General features: G+C 41.5%; 1 protein-coding gene across 1 annotated transcript in view; it reads right to left on the reverse strand.

Moving 5' to 3' along the window:
- The window catches only part of DPYSL3 (dihydropyrimidinase like 3), a 115,570-nt gene that overhangs the window by 22,171 nt on the left and 72,380 nt on the right, over positions 1 to 21,019 (reverse strand). Inside the window, exons 2-6 of the mRNA XM_025387150.1 lie at positions 12,604 to 12,692; positions 6,210 to 6,394; positions 3,486 to 3,650; positions 1,066 to 1,127; positions 87 to 167 (exon numbers count right to left, since the gene is read on the reverse strand). Of these exons, the coding sequence (XP_025242935.1) occupies positions 87 to 167; positions 1,066 to 1,127; positions 3,486 to 3,650; positions 6,210 to 6,394; positions 12,604 to 12,692 (582 nt within the window). The remainder of the gene's footprint in view (positions 1 to 86; positions 168 to 1,065; positions 1,128 to 3,485; positions 3,651 to 6,209; positions 6,395 to 12,603; positions 12,693 to 21,019) is intronic.

Below are 21,019 nucleotides of genomic sequence, written 5' to 3' on the forward strand. Positions count from 1 at the left end.
ATTGAGAGTTCAAGCAGCACGGAAGAAATGAAGAAACAAATGGGATGCAGACCCAAAGCACGCTCCAGGGAGCTGCACGGTGTTACCTGGGCAATGATATCCCCATTCTCAGCATGAACTTGAGCAATGGCCCCCAGCTCTCCCAGGCAGGTGAAGATCTCATAGAGCTGAAATAGAAACGAGTCTTTGTCACTCTTGCAAGCACTTTTAGCAACCCCACAGAAGGGCCAATTACCAGAGCCCAAGCTAAAACAAATGGGATAAAGCAGAGGAAATAAGTCACTAGGGCAGAAATATAGATTATATAGGCATGACCAAAGAGGAGGGCTAGTCCCAAGAAATCCTAGGAAACTGTGACTATATGAAGAACCTACCATGTTCCCTAGACAGGTAGAGCAAATACATAACAAAGTACTACCAACTCCTCTCCTCTGCCTCTAGCACCCAATTTTAATGGAATTGTTTTCCCACTGAGCTGAGAGACAGCCTCAGAATTCTTCTCAACAAATGCTCCAGAAAAGCTCTACAGCCCGGCCAGAAACAAACACAAAAAACTAAAACCCTTATCCCTTAACCTGTGAAGGTAGACATACCTTCACCTCTAAGCAGGAGGCATGGGAATTCATTTCTTGTATTTCCTCTGAAAACTTAGCCTCTATCTAAAGCAAATGCATGTCATGAATTTCTTAGTGGGAGAGTCAGAGGCAAGGCAATAGGATTATTCCAATCAGCCCTTCTGGTCCTGCAGGTGAAGAGCCTCACGCTTTCACTGGGCTTATGAGGGATCTGGAGCTTGTTTGGTAGATGGAAATTTAGGCATGTTCCTCCTCTTCCGTTTAAGAAAGCTGCTGCCAGTGGAAACTCTAGCTCCCTGTCTGTCTTGCCATGAACCCTGCCCGTTACCTTATTTAAAATGTAATGTGGACTGCAAAGGCTTCAAGAAGCATTCTGGCCCAGTGGTCTCCCACAGTGACCACAGTGATTCATGTTACAAGGGCCAAGGTCATCAGCAACAATAGGAAACCCATCCAGATACCCCAAACCACATAGCAAATGGGTTGTTACCTCTGTGTTAGATACTTGATACAAATCCTTATAAGCCATATAAACCATGAAGGAGTTAACCCCTGCAAAAGAGGGACGAGAGGAAAAACAAGAGAAAGACAACGTTATCATGACTGTCCTCTGTCCTTTGCTCCCACTTCCATGGACCATGAGACCCAGCTGCATTACCCGGGCTCCTGTCCAACATAAAGCAGATATTTATATTCTTCAAAAGCATTCTGCCCTGCCCACCCCTGCCCCATAAAATCAACAATTCCTAACAGATGTCATAGCACAATGGTCTCTTCTTCTGTGCCTCTTTCTAACCTCCCCTGTCCAACATCCCCTATCCCAGAAGGTCAATAAACTTTGGTATTGCTCAAGGTAGTAGTAGGTGGCATTAAGAATCACTCTAGCACACCAGTTGTGTTCATACCCTGGGAGCTGCACCATTGAAATCCACCACATACTAGTTCGGTGACCTTGGGATACTTAACCTCTCTGGACCTTGGTTTTCTCACCTGTTAAATGGAAAAATAACAATACCCTACTTCATAAAGTGGTTGTGAATATTAAAGGAGACAATACATAAAGAGCTCTTAGCACCAGGCTTGGCACATATTTGGTTTCCAATTAATGGATCTCCTGGGATCAGTTCATTTTACTGTGCAGGGTGTTGGATCAGAGAGGAGAACTAAGATACAGACCCAACCCTTAGGGAACTAATGGGCAGGTTTTACCTTGTGCTTAAATATCTTAAGTTGTGGCTGGGCGTGGTGGTTCATGCCTGTAATCCCAGCACTTTGGGAGGCCGAGGCAGGTGGATCACAAGGTCAAGAGCTCGAGACCATCCTGGCTAACACGGTGAAGCCCCGTCTCTACTAAAACTACAAAAAATTAGCCGGGCGCGGTGGCAGGTGCCTGTAGTCCCAGCTATTCGGGAGGCTGAGGCAGGAGAATGGCGTGAACCGGGGAGGTGGAGCTTGCAGTGAGTGGAGATCGTGCCACTGCACTCCAGCCTGGGTGACAGTGCCAGACTCCGTCTCAAAAAAAAAAAAAAAAAATTAAATTGTAAGGTTTATGTGTAAAGATCTATTTAGATCTCACCCCAAATAAACTACTAATACAGTGATTTACAGAAATAGGTGGGACTGGGGAACTGAGAATCATTTTGAAGAAAGGGGGATAATTTTGGTCTCTAACCATTAGGGCCCTCTCAGCCCACAGCGTTCTGGGCCAAAAGTGGGTTGTAATTTGAGAACTTCCCTACTCAGAGTGGTTCAACTCAGGGCAGTCTTCCCAAACACTACCCTTCCCAAAAGCCTCTACATTATCCTTGGAAGATGCAGGCTCTTTGATAAAGAAGTGAGTGTTAAAAGTGATTCAATTTTCTACCCCAGTTGAGATGCCCGATGTAAACGCAAATACAGATAGAAGGAGTTAATCTCACATTCTGTGTCACCAACAATTTTGCAGGGCTTGTGGGGTAAGGAGGGGGATGGAAAGAGAATATCATCCTCTGAGGGGTCATCCTTTCCCTGCCATCCCACGGCGCACTCTTCCACTGGACTCCTAGCATTTGTGTCTAGACTACTCCTTTGGTAACGGTTCTTGCACCCCATGACATTTATTCTGTTGTTCTTCATGAGCCTGTTTTCTTTTGCCTTGGGTGTTCAGCAGAGGCCATTACTTACACTTCTCTAAGACTCCCAGGCCGCCTTACAATGCTGAGCACATGGTGCCTATGTGTGCCTGTATGTGGCGGGGAGGGGTTTGCAATATCTGATGATCAAAAAGAAGCAGAGAATAGAGGAATCTAAGAAGACAGCAGAACCTAAATCATGTACTCACTGAGAGGACACACCCTGGCGCACACACAGAAACACATATACATATGCATGAACATGTTTTCACACCCTAAGCTCCCAGCCAGAGTACCAGCACATCCTTGCTCCTGGAAATGCCTTAGCCTTTTCTAAGGATGCCATTGTTATATGATAGTAAGGGTTTGAGCTCTACAGTAAAAATGATACAGGTTAAAAATCCCTAATCTCATAGGTCATACTAGCCATAAAACCTTATGTAAGATCAGTTAACCTCTCCCAACCTCAGTTTCTTCCTCTACAGAATGGGCAATATTGCATGGAGGTGAAGAGCATAGAATTTGAATACATCTACTGCTAACTAATGCTATGATCTTGGGCTGCTTATTCTAAGCCTCAGTTTCTCCGTCTGCAAAGTGGGGAGAAGAATCACTATCTCACGGGGATCCTGTAAGAAGTAAATAAAGTGCCTGGAACATTGTACTATCCCTACATCCAGTGCTCATGCTCAAGGTTCCAGGCTCCAAGTAAAAGACAGTGACTGAGCGAGTAGATAGTGTTGGAAGGACCGGCAAGAAGAAGCTAAGAGAGGAGGGAGGACAGCATGTTTGGGCTCACCTTTGTCCTTGATGAGGTTCTGCACTTCCTGCTTGACGCTGTCATTCCAGTGGGTTATGTCCACATGCAGGGCATAGTCACAGCAGCTCTTCCCATCAGCCCACTCTCTCCATTTCTCATAGGCCTCAGTCAGGCTGGACTCAGGCTCAGGCACCACATGGTCAACTGAATGACAGAGACCCCAGATGAGTCACTCTCAGACACAGCCTTTACTCCCCTCTGCCCAGGCCTGCTCCTGCTTGCTTAGCTGTGACTGCAGAATCTCTATTTCCTGAGCATGGAATTAACTTTTGAAGGGGTTCCCTGGTAGTTTCAAGAATGCTGATCACTTAAATGTCACAAAGCTATGTGATTTGGAACAAATTACTAGCTTTCCTAAACCTCAGTTTTCTTTCCTTTCAGTTGGTGCCAAGTGGGGTGGGAGACAGGGTGTTACTAGTGCCTTTCTTCTGAATTTATAAGATTAAATGGGAAAAATGCACATAACATCCTTCACCTAATGCTTGGCTCATGGTAAGTGCTTGATAAATGTTAGCCATCAATGAGGGCCTACTATGTGTCATTCTTACTAGTACTGTGGGGAGGTCACTGCTAGTGAAAAAAGTCAGACTCTCTTCCAAGGGCGAAAGCGAGGTTTAAACCTAAGTCAGGGCACAAGACATTGAGGCTCTCTGCTATAGGACAAAGCTGGTGTCAGTTACATAAACCTGATACTGGGCCCGCAGATCTTATTTCCATGGAAACTTCTTGTCTAGAATCTGGTTTCTTTGAGGCCCAAATCTACTCTGCAACCATGGATACATTTTTTTTTAAACAATGGCATCTATAGTTGATGAAGAAAAGGCAAAAGTTACACTTTCATATTCCCCTGAACGGCTGAGGCAAAGTACAAGTAAGGACAAAGTACAGCTAAGGACAACTTTCCACAGAGCAATTTTGAAATATACATAAAAAACCTGGACATTTTTCAAACCTTAACCCAATATTTATTCCTACACCTACGAATTATTCCTAGGGAAATAAATGAGGCTGTATACAAAATTTTGGTTCCACGGATGTTTACTACTTATTTATCTAAGTGAAAAATTGGAAACAACTGAAATTGTTAACAATAGAGAAGTTAGGTTAAATACATAAATCCTTTATAAAATGGATGAATAGGAATCCACTTTAAATGTTGGGGTAGAATAGAAATGAATGCAAAGATATCCATGACATATTATTTAGCAAAAATGAAAGGTTAAAATATAGTACATATACTGTGATCCTAGTTTTGCCAAAAAGGATTTTAAAAATGTGTACGATATACAGCCAAACTCTAACAGCGATGTGGGATTATGAGGTTTATTTTCTTTTTGCATCTCTAGGTTTCCTAATTTATTTATGAAGGACACAATTGCTTTTGCGGTTCACTCTCATCACTGGGAATCTGACTTCCCTAATGCAGATGGCCAAGCATAATACAAATCTCAAGGATGCCAAACAGGTCCAACTCCTTGCCCAGATGGCAGAAAGCCAAGCCAAGATCACTCATTCCCGTAGTCTTCTATCAAAAGCAGCCTGAGTGCACTTATCGGAAAGCAAATGCATGGAGCTACATCACTAATGTCTGGGGCAACACCAGGGCTTTCGCTTGCAGGCAGCTGCTGAGAAGTCAGCAGGCTTCCACCCTTCAGCTGGAGAACGGAACCCTGAATTGCACCTTTTATGGCTTTGGTGCAATTTTTCTGGGCCTCCACACCCAACTAGCCAAAGCTGAACCCTGCTCATTGTCCTGTCAAAAGGAAGTAAAAGACAGTGGATAATTCTACCGCTCAGGCTGTCCTGCACTCTCAGGGGATGTATATGGTGTTAAAATAAACAGTGCTCTCTGCCTGACCAAGTTTGGGGCCAGCACTGGGATGGGACCCAATTCATCAGGATTCCTTTGGGACAGGAAGGACTGCCCTGGAATGCTATTGGTTCAGTAATCCAATGGCATGCAACTCCCTAGATTTTTTTTCTCGGAAAAGCAATAGGAAAAAAAAAAACAAAAAAAAACAAAAATTAAAAACAAGAGAAACCACTCCTACAGCTTGTCAAATTTTAAAGATATGAATTGGTCAAAATACAGCGCAGACCAGATAGCACTAAATGCGACTGGAAGTCAAAGATGTAGATGCCTCCAGCACCAGTTGCTTTTATGACATGACCAGCATCCCAACAGAAGCTTTAAACCAAGCTCAGTGATTTTGAAAACCTCCACCAGACACAGCTTCACCCACTGAAGTTCACAAAATTTCCAAGAAATGTAATTCTCCATAATCCCTCTCTCCATGGATACTCCTTAGCTCCATTCATGCTGCTCTGCCCTCCTTTCTCAGACCCAAGTGGGCAGTTTTGAAATAACATTTCATCTTCGATCCACAACTTTTTAAGTCTACTTTCACCTCTTACTAGCCCGGAGATGCTATTTCCTGATTCTCCCCTCATTGCAGGAGCCAGCACCCGCTGCTAAGGTAGACAAGAGGGCAGCTGTTGCCATGACCAAGAGCCTCATGAATCTCCTCTCTGTAGTTACGGGGAGCTGCCCATTTCCTCAGCTGAATCTGCTTTTCTCAGGCAGAACATCTATAAACTGAACTGGGGCAAGTATACAAGTGATAGTAAGAGAGTTCTGGAGGTAACACGTTCATTAAACACACAGCTCTGAGAAACAGGAGTGTGTAAAATACGAAGACTTACTGATCATGGTGGTGCCACCTGCTAAGGCTGCCTTTGTCCCTTGGAAGAAGTCATCTACTGTGGTCATTCCCTTATATGGCATCTGGAAGTGAGTATGGACATCGATGCCTCCAGGGATCACCATCTTCCCATTGGCTTCGATGGTCTTCACTCCTCCAGGAACAATCAGATTGTCTCCAATTTGTCTGGTGAAACAGTCAAACACCTGGTCACTTAAAAGTGCAATTTCCAAGACAAATATAATGGTATAAGGATTTTAAACAGTGTTACTTGTATTTATCAAATTAATCTTTGCAAGTGACTCACGAGCTTAGCAATCTATAAACAAAGATAGATATATACAGAAAACAATGTTTATAGTCACAGAACGATCTGATATGCTGTTCGGTGGGACCAAGTGTCTTGGTTTAGTACTATAACCCCAGGGGTTTGACAGTGTCTAGAATATAGTGTGTGTAATAATTTTTAATACAAATATTTTTATTATTCTTTTCATTTTGTTCTTTAAGTTAAGGTGAGAAATAACATTTGGAGAAGGATCTAAAGAGTATAAAATAGTGCACTGTTAGAAGAGACTGAAGAAGATAACAGTGAATCATTTAAAGAACAGGTATGGGATCTCCGCTATCTTTTAAGTGGGGTCATCTTTGCTCCTAATGAAAGATTCTGTCTGGGTTATTTCCCACCTAAGTCTTCACTCCCAATTCCACCCTTTTCTGATCATTTATCAGCCAATCACAGGTGATGGCAGATTCACCAGGAGGAAGTCAAAGATGCAGATGCCTCCAGCACTAGCTGCCTTTGTGACATGGTCAGTGTCCCAGTAGAAGCTTTTAGCCGAGCTTACTGATTATGAAAACCTCCACTAGACACGGCTTCACCCAGAAAGCTTCAAAGCATCTTAGGGAGGAATAGGGGGTAGACTCAGGCAGAAGTAAGCCAATGAATATCTCAAAGGCAAGCCTCCAAGGAAAGTGACAATTACAAATAGTCCCCACACAATGCTGCTCATAGATCAGCCAGTATTGCTTGGCTCATATGTGGTATCACATCTTCGATTTAAATCGCTGGTTAAACATGTCCACTATGGATACCAGGGAGACCTATGATTCAGAAGCCTCTACATGACCATGAAAAATCTCCTACCTTGGGATATCTGTACCTCACTGTCCATGGCATGAATATTTTCCCCTTTTGTCCACAGGCAGCCAAGAAAGGCACTCTCTTGGGGCAGTGAGAAGTCTACCACTAGCCTGCCAAACTCCAAGTTCTGCAACTAAAATAAAGTATTCCTGACATCTCTAAGAGTTCAACTTTACCACATCACCACCGGGCCATTCCACAGCCACCATAATTCAAAATATACTGGTGAAATGCAGCCTCTGATCATTAGTCCATTCTAGTTCAGATACTGGCCAATTCCATTCTTATTTTTCTCTTTCACACGTTCTCCTTTAAGGAAAATTGAGAACCAAAGGCATGAAGAATTGCCTGGTTTGTGTGTGTGTTTTCATCCATTTTGACAACTAGTTTAAAAGCAAGCCTGAAATAGAAATGGCTTCCCCCTTCTTCACTGCTCCAGCAATGAAGGCCGCATTAATCCTTCGAGGCTCAGCTTCCATCTGCCTTCCTTCATCAAGTTTCTAGCAAAATCCAAGTCTAATAATGAGTGAGGCTGGATGTGGGCTATCTGGATTCACAATCCTGGCTCTGCTGGCTACTAGCTGTATAACCTTGGCCAAATTACCTTACCATGCCTCAATTCTTTCCTCTATAAAATGTAATAAAGATGCCTCCTCCATAGGGTTGTGCTACACATTAAATGTGAATATGTGTTAAGCCCATAAACACTGTTAAGTACCTAAGAATTCAGTAAATGTCAACTGTTATAATTAATAACCAGTCCACTCCCTTCTCTGCATCTCACCTGTTCTATGAATATAATACTTGGTATGCCACTCCTTGGTAATGCTAGGTCCTTTGCATATATACAGATATCTCAGTTCCCCTAAAAGACTAAAAGGTCCCAGGGGGAAGACAGCATGATGATTTGGGCCTTGATAATGAGTACCACACCATGTGACACAGCATGAGTTCAATATCTCAAAAAATTGCCTGGCACATAACAAATATTCCACAAGTATTCACAGACAGACAAATAACTATGTGATAGTTAGAAGAGGTCATTTCTGTTCTTATGCTCTGTGAGTTAATAATGTTGTTGCACACATACAAAATTTCAGGATTGAATTATGATCATTTAACTCAACCTTCTCTCCCCCACCAACACATGCATCTGATGGTTAAATTCCTTCTACAACATCTTTGGCAAGTGGCCTTTCAGTCTTTCTAATAGAGATGGCAAAAAGGATTTGTCTTACACCTTCAACCCTGGTTGTAGATCCCTGAAGCACTGTGTGAAGATGGATTCTAAACCTGTATTTAAGGCTCAATTGTGAAAAGTTCTGAGATCAGATGAGATCAGGCACATTCAGGGTAGTATGGCCGTAGCACCACTCCTATTCAACATAGTATTGGAAGTTCTGGCCAGGGAAATCAGACAAGAGAAAGAAATAAGGGGTATTCAAATAGGAAGAGAGGACGTCAAATTATCTCTGTTTGCAGATGATATAATTGTATATTTAGAAAACCCCACCATCTCAGCCCAAAAACTCCTTAAGCTGATAAGCAACTTCAGCAAAGTCTCAGGATAAAAATCAATGTGCAAAAATCACAAGCATTCCTATACACCAGTAACGGACAAATAGAGCGCCAAATCATGAGCAAACTCCCATTCACAATTACTACAGAGAGAGTAAAATACCTAGGAATACAACTTACAAGAGATGTGAAGAACCTCTTCAAGGAGAACTATAATCCACTACTCAAGGAAATGGAAGACACAAACAAATGGAAAAAAATTCCATGCTCACAGATAGGAAGAATCGATACAGTGAAAATGGCCATATTGCCCCAAGTAATTTATAAATTCAATGCTATTCCCATCAAGCTACCATTGATTTTCTTCACAGAATTAGAAAAAACTACTTTAAATTTCATATGGAACTAAAAAAGAGCTTGTATGGCCAAGACAATCCTAAGGAAAAAGAACAAAGCTGGAGGCATCATACTACCTGACTTCAAACTATAATTTTACAGTAACCAAAACAGCATAGTACTGGTAGCAAAACAGATACATAGACCAATGGAACAGAACAGAGGCCACAGAAATAACACCACACATCTAAAACCATTTGATCCTTGACAAACCTGACAAAAATAAGCAATGGGGAAAGGATTCCCTATTTAATAAATGGTGTTGGGAAAACTGGCTAGCCATATGCAGAAAACAGGAACTGGACCCCTTCCTTACACCTTATATAAAATTAACTCAAGATGGATTAAAGACTTAAATGTAAGACCTAAAACCGTAAAAACCCTAGAAGAAAACCTAGGCAATACCACTCAGGACATAGGCATGGGCAAAGACTTCTTGACTAAAACACCAAAAGCAATGGCAACAAAAGCCAAAATTGACAAATAGGATCTCACTAAACCAAAGAGCTTCTGTCCAGCAAAAGAAACTATCGTCAGAGTGAACAGGCATGGGAGAAAATTTTTGCAATCTATCCACCTGACAAGGGGGTAATATCCAGAATATACAAGGAACTTAAACAAATTTACAAGAAAAAACCAAACAACCCCATCAAAAAGTGGGCAAAGGATATGAACAGAGTCTTGTTCATATGGGCAAAGGATATGAATAGAGTCTTGTTCTTGAAGACATTTATGTGGCCAACAAACATGAAAAAAAAAAGTCATCATCACTGGTCACTAGAGAAATGCAAATCAAAACCACAATGAGATACCATCTCACGCCAGTTAGAATGGCGATCATTAAGAAGTCAGGAAACAACAGATGCTGGAGAGGATGTGGAGAAATAGGAACGCTTTTACAGTGTTGGAAGTGTAAACTAGTTCCACCATTGTGGAAGACAGTGTGGCAATTCCTCAAGGATCTAGAACCAGAAATAGCATTTGACCCAGCAATCCCATTACTGGGTATACACCCAGAGAAATATAAATCATTCTACTATGAAGACACATGCACACGTATTGTTTATTGCAGCACTATTCACAATAGCAAAGACTTAGAACCAACCCAAGTGCCCATCGATGAGAGACTGGATAAAGAAAATGTGGCACATATACATCATGAAATAGTACGCAGCCATAAAAAAAAGAGTGAGTTCATGTCCTTTGCAGGGACATGGATGCAGCTGGAAACCATCATTCTTAGTAAACTAACACAGGAACAGGAAACCAAACACCACATGTTCTCACTTATAAGTGGGACTTGAACAATGAGAAAATATGGGCACAGGAAGGAGAACATCAAACATCAGGGCCTGTCAGGGATGGGGGAAAGGGGAGGGATAGCATTAGGAGAAATACCTAATGTAGATGACAGGCTGATGGGTGCAGTAAACCACCATGGCACATGTATACCTATGTAACAAACCTGCACGTTCTGCACATGTATCCCAGAACTTAAAGTATAATAATAATAATAAAGTTCTGTGAACAATTAGTGCTGCCTATGATGAGCTCTGAAATGAGGAAGCATTTGGTAACAAATTTTTCTCATTCTTCTCATTCTCTCCAAATGAGAGAGCTTGCTACCTCCGAATAGAGCCAACTCTACATAATAATTTTTTAGTTAACAGAAAAACATAAAATCAAGTGTGGCCCATTGTTTCCATTTTTCTTACTTCCAGTATGAAAAAGTAATAATGTAAATTGGCAAAAACTATGAACAAGTATTTTTTGTTCTTGCATTTGTTCATTCATTCATTCATTCACTCGCTCATTCATTCAATGTATTTGACTAATACATTAACCTTTATCAAGTTATTTACTCTCTGTGTGCTGCTTTCTCCTCATCTCAGGAAAAGAGGATAATAATAGTATAGTACTTACTTCGGAGGGCTGCTGGCTGATTGAGAGAAAGCATGCAAAACATTTAACCTGGCACATACTACACACTCAAAAAGTAGCTCTTATCAAATTTTTATGTGCTAAGTCCTGGGTTAAGTATTGGGGATATAGAATAAACAAGATATGCAAGTAAGATACGAGAGCAAGTCAGTCTCCTTACTCTCAAAGGAGACTAACAGTGTCAGAATTGCTATGATTGATGAAAGCACAAGCTGGTTTTGTTTGGTTGGATTTTTTTTTTTTTTTTTTTTGAGACAGAGCCTAACTCTGTCACCCAGGGTGGAGTGCTGGAGTGCAGTGGCACAATCTTGGCTCACTGCAACCTCTACCTCCTGGGTTCAAGTGATTCTCTTGCCTCAGGTTCCTGAGTATCTGGCATTGCAGGCATACACCACCATACCTGGCTAATTTTTGTATTTTTAGTAGAGACAAAAATCACCATGTTGCCCAGGCTGATCTCATACTCCTGAGCTCAAGTGATCTGCACGCCTCGGCCTCCCAAAGTGCTGGGATTACAGGCACTTAATGATAGCCGCCATGCCCAGCCGAGCACAACTGTTTTGAAAGCACACAGAAGGGAAAGCTAGCCTAGACTTTGGGGCTGGTAAAAAACATTTGTCTGCAGAAAACTATATCTAAGCCAACTTTTCAAAGATAAGCAAGAGATCTCTTATAACCAAAATCTTTAACTAGTCAATGAAGTTAAGTCATATAAAAATAAAACTAAAAGAGACCATAGGGGGACTAATAGAATCGGTTTGATACACCCAGTCTTATACAACACCTTAGCAGCGTAGTGTACTTTGTTTTCTGTGATGAAACACTATGTAAATCAAATCTTCTTTTAAAGTTTACTATGTAGGGAATCTACAGATAAAACTTACCTGGCTGTGCCACTTACAGGCATCCAATAGTATACATTTTGGAATGTAATTATACATGCCTAATGAATTTATTTGCAAATCTTGCATGAAATATATGTCCTGTCTGTGCTCTGCCCACCTAAGTTGTATCCTTATGTCAAGGTTCAGATTAAATACTCTCTCTACCCCAAAGCGTTACTTCTAAATGAATTTCTTCTTCTTTGTACTTCTAAATCACTTATCCTGACTTCAACTCGTTTGATACCTATTGCACAAAGCCTTATATTTTTAGGGTGCTGTAATTTGTGCACATCTTCCAGTATCCTTAAGGATGATGGCCACATCTTGCACTTTTCCATGACCCATAGAATGCACATCAATACTTTCTGCACAAAGTTGCCCTCAGTATCGTTTCATTCTGTTGATTAAATTAAGATTTTTTTCACTACATTCATGTAATCCAAGCTTCTTTATGAGCCATTAATGAAGAGAGGAAGTGCAAAACAATAAAGAGAAGAATTCCATATACATACTTTATTAAACCATCTTCCATGTAAATGTCAGCATAAAAGGACTGATCATCATTGACGATTCTGCCTCCCTTGATAAGGAGACGGTCACTCTAGAAAAGAAGGAAAACATGAGTCATTATCACAGGTATGATTTCAGAGAAGAGTGGTCTGCCAAGGTTTTCCCAATTCATTGTTCTAGATGTCTAGTAGAAACACATTTACCAAAGACATATGTGTGCTCAATGCACTCAACATTTAGTGTAGGTGTATTTGTTGGGGAGCCAGTCTTTCTTGGTTGTCCTTAACTCAAATTATTCTAGAGTTTCACCTCTTGCTTCTGCAATCTATTAATATTATAGCCACCTGGAAACATATCTACTCAAGTAAGTGAGACATTCTTTATATTATTATATTTTCTGATTCAGTAGGTACTAAATATTTAAAGTGGGATAACCTATGCCTCAGTGCCTAGTGCACTCTCTGGTACTCTGCTGACACTCAATGGTGATTCTCAAAAATAGAACATATGGCTAGGCATACAAGGAAAGAGGCTTTTAAAAGTATTTGTAATGACACGAGGGCATGCTCAGATCATGGTTAGGTCTAAAATTCAGCACACTTACAAATGTATGCACAAGTATACACAATATTGCAAAATGTATAAGAAAACCACTAGAAGGGAAAAAGGCAAAGTATCTATAGTATTTAACTCTCAGTGGAGAAATTGTGCAGGATTTATATTTACTTCATTATACTCAATATTTCTCACATTTTCTGAGTGCATTTCTTTATTGTTTCAATTATGAGACAAATAAAGCCTTTTTAAAAATTATAACTTACCCTAGAACTTAAAGTATAATAATAATAAAAAAAAATTGTAACTTAGATGAAATTTGAGTCACCCAACTGGAAAAAATGCAAGTTATTAACAAAGTAAACATATAGTTTATATATAAGTCAGGAGAGGGACAAATCAGTGTCAACTCGACAGATCACAGGTTTCATCAAATGAATGGAGCTTAGACTGGAGTATGAGGGATGGATGCAGCTTTGTTGGGTTCATGGAGGAGAAGACAACTCCCAGGAGTCTGGCTGAGTGTAGCTATAGCATGAATAAAGAATGAGAGGCTGGACTTTGTGAAGAATCCAACTTCACAAAGAGATTTCAACTCTATCCATCCATCCATCCATCCATCCATCCATCCATCCACCCATCCATTCCCAGGTCATTGCTTTTATGGAGCTTAAAGGGAAAGTCTGCCAACAGAGAAATAAACTCAAAAAAAAAAAATCAAGCAATCTAAAATTATATTAAACGTCACAAAATAAAAGGGAGTGGGCTTAAGAGGCTGGAAAACGTCTTTTCAGGGAAGAGCAATTTAGAAGGGGGTGGGGGTGAAGAACTTCTGTAGGTAGAAGGAATAGCATGTGCACAAGCCCAGAGGTAGGACTAAGTTTTGTTTCTCTGAAAACCTGAAAAAGCTCAATGTGGGAGGAGTTTAGGGTTCAAGGAAGAAAGTAGCATTAAATCAGATTGGGGAGGTAGGCAGGCTATCCATGCTGGGTTTGGTAAGAGTTTGAGTTTGAATGAAAATCCACTGAGACATATGTCAGGATTGTAAGAGGAGTGAAGATCTGTGTTGAGAAGTCAGCCTTAGAATGCACTGCTCAGGGCAAATGTTCTCCATGGCTATTTGACTATGGGGATTAAGAGTCATTGATCAAGTGGTCAGGAGCAGGGAGACGTCATATGCAGGGCCAACCACGGTCATCATTCCCTTGATGCTGATTCTATAGCCCCTGATTGAGAACACCAGCTTTCAAAGAGGATATAAATTTTATGGAGGATGGAACCCCAAAACCAGGTTGACTTTTGGCTTCAGAAATGAAAGGGCCAGAAAATGAGATTTGAAGGTAGGCCCCATCTGGGATATAGAAAACTACCACTTAGCTTCTCCTGCTCTTCTAATGTATTGCATAAGAAGAAATTTCATCGTGTCATATTGTGAGGGGAAATTATTTTTTTAAAGATACAGATCAGTGAGGTGTTTTAAAACAAACTACATGTGTGGCAAGGAAGACATGCCTAGGAGGTCAAATACAAATGTCCACCACACATGATAAACAAGCCCCTCATGATCTGGTCTGTCAATATATCCACCCTCATTTCTATCATGTATGGCCTGTATTTTAAAATGACAAAACATGCAGTTCTTATCACATTATCAGGCTCTCTGTCCACTGGGTATTTACAAAAATGTTCTCTCTGCCTTCTCATATAATCACCTGGCATCTAGCAGTCATCTCCTTTGTCAAGGCTCCAAAGGGCTTTTCCTCCATGATGTGTGACCTGACCTTCCAGCAAATTTCACCTGCTCCCACTGCAGTTTAGTTGGAAAAATAACAATGTTCTACTGTAGCTGATTTATTTATTATTCAAGTATCTCTTGACTAAACCAAAGACTCCTTTAGTCCTGGAACAATGTATCTTTTGGTATTTCTACCTTAGTTCCTGGAGCTCATCCTAGACAGCTATTCCATACTGGTTGAATGAATAGGTGAAGAGTGGGACACAGGAGGTTGTATTATATCCACATGATGGAAAGGCGTCTGGGTCAGAATATTGTGGGAAGTGGCCAAAAAATTAAATTTTGAGAAAATAAATGATGGCTTTGTGATATACTATCTTAATAGTACTGCAAAATTACATGAGGCAGTCCTAGGTCTGTGCTTCCAAACTAGTGTGTACATTAGAAAAATACATATTCCCAGGCTGTGCTCTACATCACCAAATCTGCATTTTATAAGCTCCTTATGCAGCCATCAGCCAGCCCAGTACCAAGTCACAGACCAGCACAAGGAACCACTGCCCACCCCCTACCCCCAACCCCACCCCACAGTTCTATGTGTGTCCAGGAAGGTGACAGAGCATCTTCAAAAGGAACTTCATAATAATAACAATCTTGGTAACTGTAAGAGTACCCTCCCTCTCATAATTCAACGCTTTCCTGATTTTCTTTATCTTCCCAGCAAAGAGCTGAACTAAACTGGTTTTTGGAAAGGGGCCAGTTTCTGTCTGAACTGAGACTAGTTATGAAATATGACCAGCCTAAGGACTCCCAGCCCTGAGCCACTGGTGTGATCATCACTCCCTTCAACAAGCATGAAATGTCAGCAAAGCAGCAAATGCTATCTCCAGCCCTATGTACATCAGGGGGATAGTAAGCACTGATCCTAGTGGAATTAACACCATTGAGATGGTATCATTGGAAACTTTTCAAATGGTAATTACATAAAATCTTTGTGGCTCAATAATCAGCAATCTAAACAGAGCCCAAAGATGAATGATAGGCCTGGTGTAGGTTTCAGAGAAGAGATTAAGAAGACTTTGCTCCATGGGCTACAAATATTAATGTTGTTATTATTTGTTTTCACCATGCGGAGCAAAAATATCAAAATCTGAACTTAAAGAGCTCAAATAAATGCTTCCTCTAGGGGTCCTCAGCTTGCCCTGCTACCCTCCCCAATTTTAACTCTTTGCATGGAAGGGGGATCCACTACAAAAGGCAGCCTAGGCAAATCAGTCATCAACAAAGAGGATTCTGAAAGGCAATTCTTGTGCTTGGCACTAGGGAATGTGAGTGTGGCGTATGACATAACCACTGACCACCCCCAGGTCACATAAAATCAAACCTCACTGGACACAAAAAAGTGTTTGTCTATGAATTCATGGATAAGCCTGATAGATTAACACATGCTAGGATCAAAAGCCAACAAGATGAACAAACCCAACATCTCTGATTAAAAGTTGCTCTCTGCTTTGCAGGGACATGGATGGAGCTAGAAGCCATAATCCTTAGCAAACTAACACAGGAATAGAAAATCAAACCCTACATGTTCTCACTTATAAGTGGGAGCTGAACAATGAGAACACAACAACACAGGGAGGAAAACAACACACACTGGGGCCTGTCATGGTGGTTGTGGTGCGAGGAGGAGGGAGATCATCAGGATAAACAGCTAATGCATGCTGGGCTTAATACCTAGGTGATGGATTGACAGATGCAGCAAACCACCATGGCACATGTTTACCTATGTAACAAACCTGCACATCCCGTACATGTATCCCAGGACTTAAAATAAAATAAAATAAAATAAAATAAAAGTTGCCCTCAGTGATGAATATGGCTCAGTGGGCCTCTTCACCTTCTGTTCCTGGCAGCCAATACTGCCAAGCGTCCATGAGCTGAAGCCTGAGGAGGTCAAATGGTCTTGTCTACAAGTTAGCAATCTTTCTAATGTAAATATATATATATATATATATATATATATATATAGAGAGAGAGAGAGAGAGAGAGAGAGAGAATGATGGTATCTCTAGGGCATGCTATGGTAACCTGAAGGGTATCCAGAACCCAAAATGAACCTATTCAGAGCCCGAAGCAACCAGCCACTGACCTGCCTTAGGCCCTGCACAGCTACCAAGAGCTGAGTGTGTCACTGTCTTGCAGCCCAGCGGGGTTCCAGGCACACCAGCTGGCAAGTTTGGGTCCAGTTGAGTTTTCCCACTGCTGTGAGAATCAGACCACTTAACTAGGTGTGTGATCTTGAGTTGGGACTTAACGTCTCAGAGCATCGTTTTTTTTCATCAGCCCAGAGTGGATAATAATACTTAGCTCGCCTCACAGGGTGGCTGCCAGTGTGTGTGTGTGTGTGTGTGTGTGTGTATTATCTAGCACACAAGTAAAAAGCTAATAAATATATTTATTCCATTAATATTATTTATAATACTTTGAATGTTTTTAAGTCTTATGAAGTACGCTGGTGACAGACTATTTTTATTTTCCAAATGGGGAGATATACACAGAGAGGTGAGTGACCTTCTCCAAGTGACAGAGTAGATTAGTTCCAATTTGAAGTAAATCCATGTCTCCCATCTCCTAGCACTTCACTGATTTCTCCTAGGCCACTGTACCAAGTGTCTTTCAACCTTATAGCAAGCAGCTCTTTCTGACAGGGCTCTCTTCTCTGTTTGATACTGAATTTGTTCCAGTGTCCAAACTGCTGACCAGTTCTCTGAGGCAGGTAGCTTTAGGAATCCAGTAACTTGTAAGCCACTGCTTATAAAATCAGTGCAATACACCTGCCCCTATGGCCTGAATGTGTTAACGTAGTTTACAAAGGGATCTACTTTGCAATCCAGCTTGGCACAGGACTTTAAAGTGTGCTATAAGTGTAACATCTTTTCCTTCACTAGGGTATGATACTGATTAGGAAAACTAACCATAAAAAAATTGAGTGTGGGAGAAGAAGAATGAAAGAGAGAGGAACAAAGAAATGAATAAAGGAAGTAAAAAGGGAGACAGAAAGCAAAAGAGAGGGAGGGAAAAAGGTAAGGAGGAAGGGAGGAAGGAAAGGAGGGAAGAAAAAAGAAAGGATGGGGGCCAGGTGCGGTGGCTCATGCCTGTAATCCCAGCACTTTGGGAGGCTGAGGTGGGTGGGTCACCTGAGGTCAGGAGTTCGAGAGCAGCCTGGTCAACATGGTGAAACCCTGTCTCTACTAAAAATGCAAAAAAAAAAAAATTAGCCAAGCATCATGGCAGGCATCTGTAATCCCAGCTACTTGGGAGGCTCAGATAGGAGAATCACTTGACCCTGGGAGGCAGAGATTGCAGTGAGCCGGGATCGCACCATTGCCCTCCAGCCTGGGTGACAGAGAGTCAGTCTCAAACAAAAAAAAAAGGAAAAAGAAAAAAGAAAAAAGAAAGGAAGGAAAGGAGGGGGAAGAAGAGAAGAAAGAGAGGAAAGGGTGGGGAGAAAGAAATGGAAGATGTAATAAATGCTATAAGGAATGTTATTAAGAATGACAGATGCAAAGTAAAATAGGCAATGAAAAGACAGAATCTTCAGGTAAAAGCCTACTAGAGATGTTGGGCTCCATTTTAGTTTTCCTGCCCTAGTCTTCAACTTAGAGAACATAAATTACCACCTTGGCCTATCTGAGGTAATGAGAACACGCCTCCTGGAGAAACCAAAGCCCTCCATGGACTTCTTCCCAGTCAATAAAATCAGCCTGAGAACAGTGCTTAAGACACATCTGTTCCACACGCTGCAGACATTCCAGCAGCTCAGAGTAAAAACTATCATCCTATAAAGAGGATTTAAAATGAAGAATGAGACTCCCAAAATCAAATATTTTGTTACCTGCATTAACAAAATGCAGACTCTGGCCTTCTCAGTGTGGATTCAAGATCCTTTTAAAATCCAGATGAACGTGCAGGTGGTTATTTAAAATAAATTCCCATTTGGGCAATTAGATTTGATTTCCTAAAACACTTTCACTCTTAAGAAAACATCACGACGGATAGACTGCATGGATGAAATCTTGTTTTTCTTCCCCAAAGCAGCATCACTTCAAGAAGAGAGAAAAAACCAGACATTCTAAGATAGTCCAGTTGACTTAAGGTGATATTTAGGAAAAGGTTTTAAATAGGCTCTCAGGAGACTCGAGTTCTTATCCTGGCTCTGCTATTAAATAGGTTGCCTTGGGTGAGACATGCAGACATGAGCTTGACTTCTAGCACCAACACTACCCGTGTTTGGATAAATGACTTCACCTCTCTGGGTGGGCTTCAGTTACCTCATCAGTGAACAATGAGGACAATGATACCTTTTTCTGAGGGTGCAGACAGGGATTATGGAGTATACTATATATAAAGGGTTGAACTCTGCTTGGCACACTATAAATGCTCAATACATGTGAGCTATCATTATCATTATTTCTTACAATTATAACCAGCCATTGTAAAACTCCTCTCTCACAAATACTCAAGAAGGACTGAACTAACACTTTGTTAATCAAAATATAACAGACCTTGCCATAAAGGGAATTCCAGAGACGCCAGTCCCCAGCCAAGCCTCAGCCACTGTTCTCAGCTCCTGCCACCAGCAGCCAAGGTCAGCCAAGACTTCCCCTTTTAAACCCAACCCCACAGGGCAAGTTCCCATGGCCCCTCCAGGTCATTTTTCCTCTGGAAATAAGCCCTTGTGAGGAGATAACAATCTACTCTCTTCCAGCAGGACTGTAGAGTGGGCAGTAAGGTCTTAGAGCTGCCTCCCACCCACGGTCCCTCCAGTATATGGGTGTGTTTCTAGGACCCTCGATGACAAGCATGCCATTGAGACAAAGAGAAAGGCCTGGGAGAAGATAGACATCTTGAGGAGCAATGCAGTTTCTTGGCTCTGAGTCTATTGAAACTGGGCATAGTTTACCAGGGTTGGCTATTCCAAACCTCTGAACTGCTACAGATGAGAGTCTCAAACACTCCTTCTTTTCCTTATCGTCTAAACGTACTTAATGACCACTGAGGTGTACTTCCAGTAGGTCAACTTGGGGCACTCCCTTCAAAATGCAACCCGCAAAGCAGAATGCATAACACATGGAAAGCACTGTCTTCACTTTCTTTATTCTCTTTGGTTTAGCCCTACAGGGACAGATACAAGGTAGGAAAAACAGCAATGTGGAGTCAGCAGTAGCCCAGGGCAGCATTAACCAGGGCAGAGTGGCTGCTCTGTTGTCTGAACTGGAGAATCAAAGCCAGCTATGCGCATTCTTCCCTCCCCAGAACTTCACGTTAACCATTTTAAAGATGTCATTATCAAAGGGACTGACAAGTGATGTGGCCTGCCCTGGGTCAGAGCGGATGGGGGAATGGACTGCGGGGGGCACCCTAATCCTAGCCCCCTGATAATGGTCTCTTAATCTTCAACAGCGTTCCAGACACAGATAAGTACAGATAGATAACAAGCCAGGAGCAAGAGAATGGGGAGGGGAGGGACAGCATTGGACAAGAGGAGCCCTAGAGCATTTCCATTCTCAAAGAGAAAGGTCAGCTGGGTCTGTGTAGCTCAGACCTCAGTCATCTGTGCACTACCTGCATGATACCTGACACAGCCCGCTATAAACTGTGCTGTTATTTGCTTAATATTATCCTTATATAAATGTATTTTAAAAGAAAACGCTATCTTAGTCTCATAAATTCTAGGCTAGTATTACTTGCCAAAAATAAACAGTGAACCTAGGAATGAATACAATAAAAACATCACTAAATTTTGTCTACATTCTGCTGCCTTCGAGAGGGTTCTGAAGGATGATCTCGTTATTTTGTTAAACAGGAAGATTATCACGGATCAGGGAGATGTTAATAAGAAACTAGTAGTAAACAGAGACTTTTTCCTTGATCTACTCAGAAGATTTGAAAAAGAACTAGAAAGGGGACAAAATGTGTCATTACATGATTCCATGTTATTTAATGCCTTCTTCCAGAACCCCCTAAAACGATCTCATGAAACAGCTGGAACCATCTCTGCTATTGAAGTATAGGCCCATATGTGTCCACATGGGCCTCTCAGAAGCAAGAAAAAGACCCAAAGTAGA

This window comes from Theropithecus gelada, chromosome 6 (assembly GCF_003255815.1).
Source record: "Theropithecus gelada isolate Dixy chromosome 6, Tgel_1.0, whole genome shotgun sequence".
Classification (NCBI taxonomy): domain Eukaryota; kingdom Metazoa; phylum Chordata; class Mammalia; order Primates; family Cercopithecidae; genus Theropithecus; species Theropithecus gelada.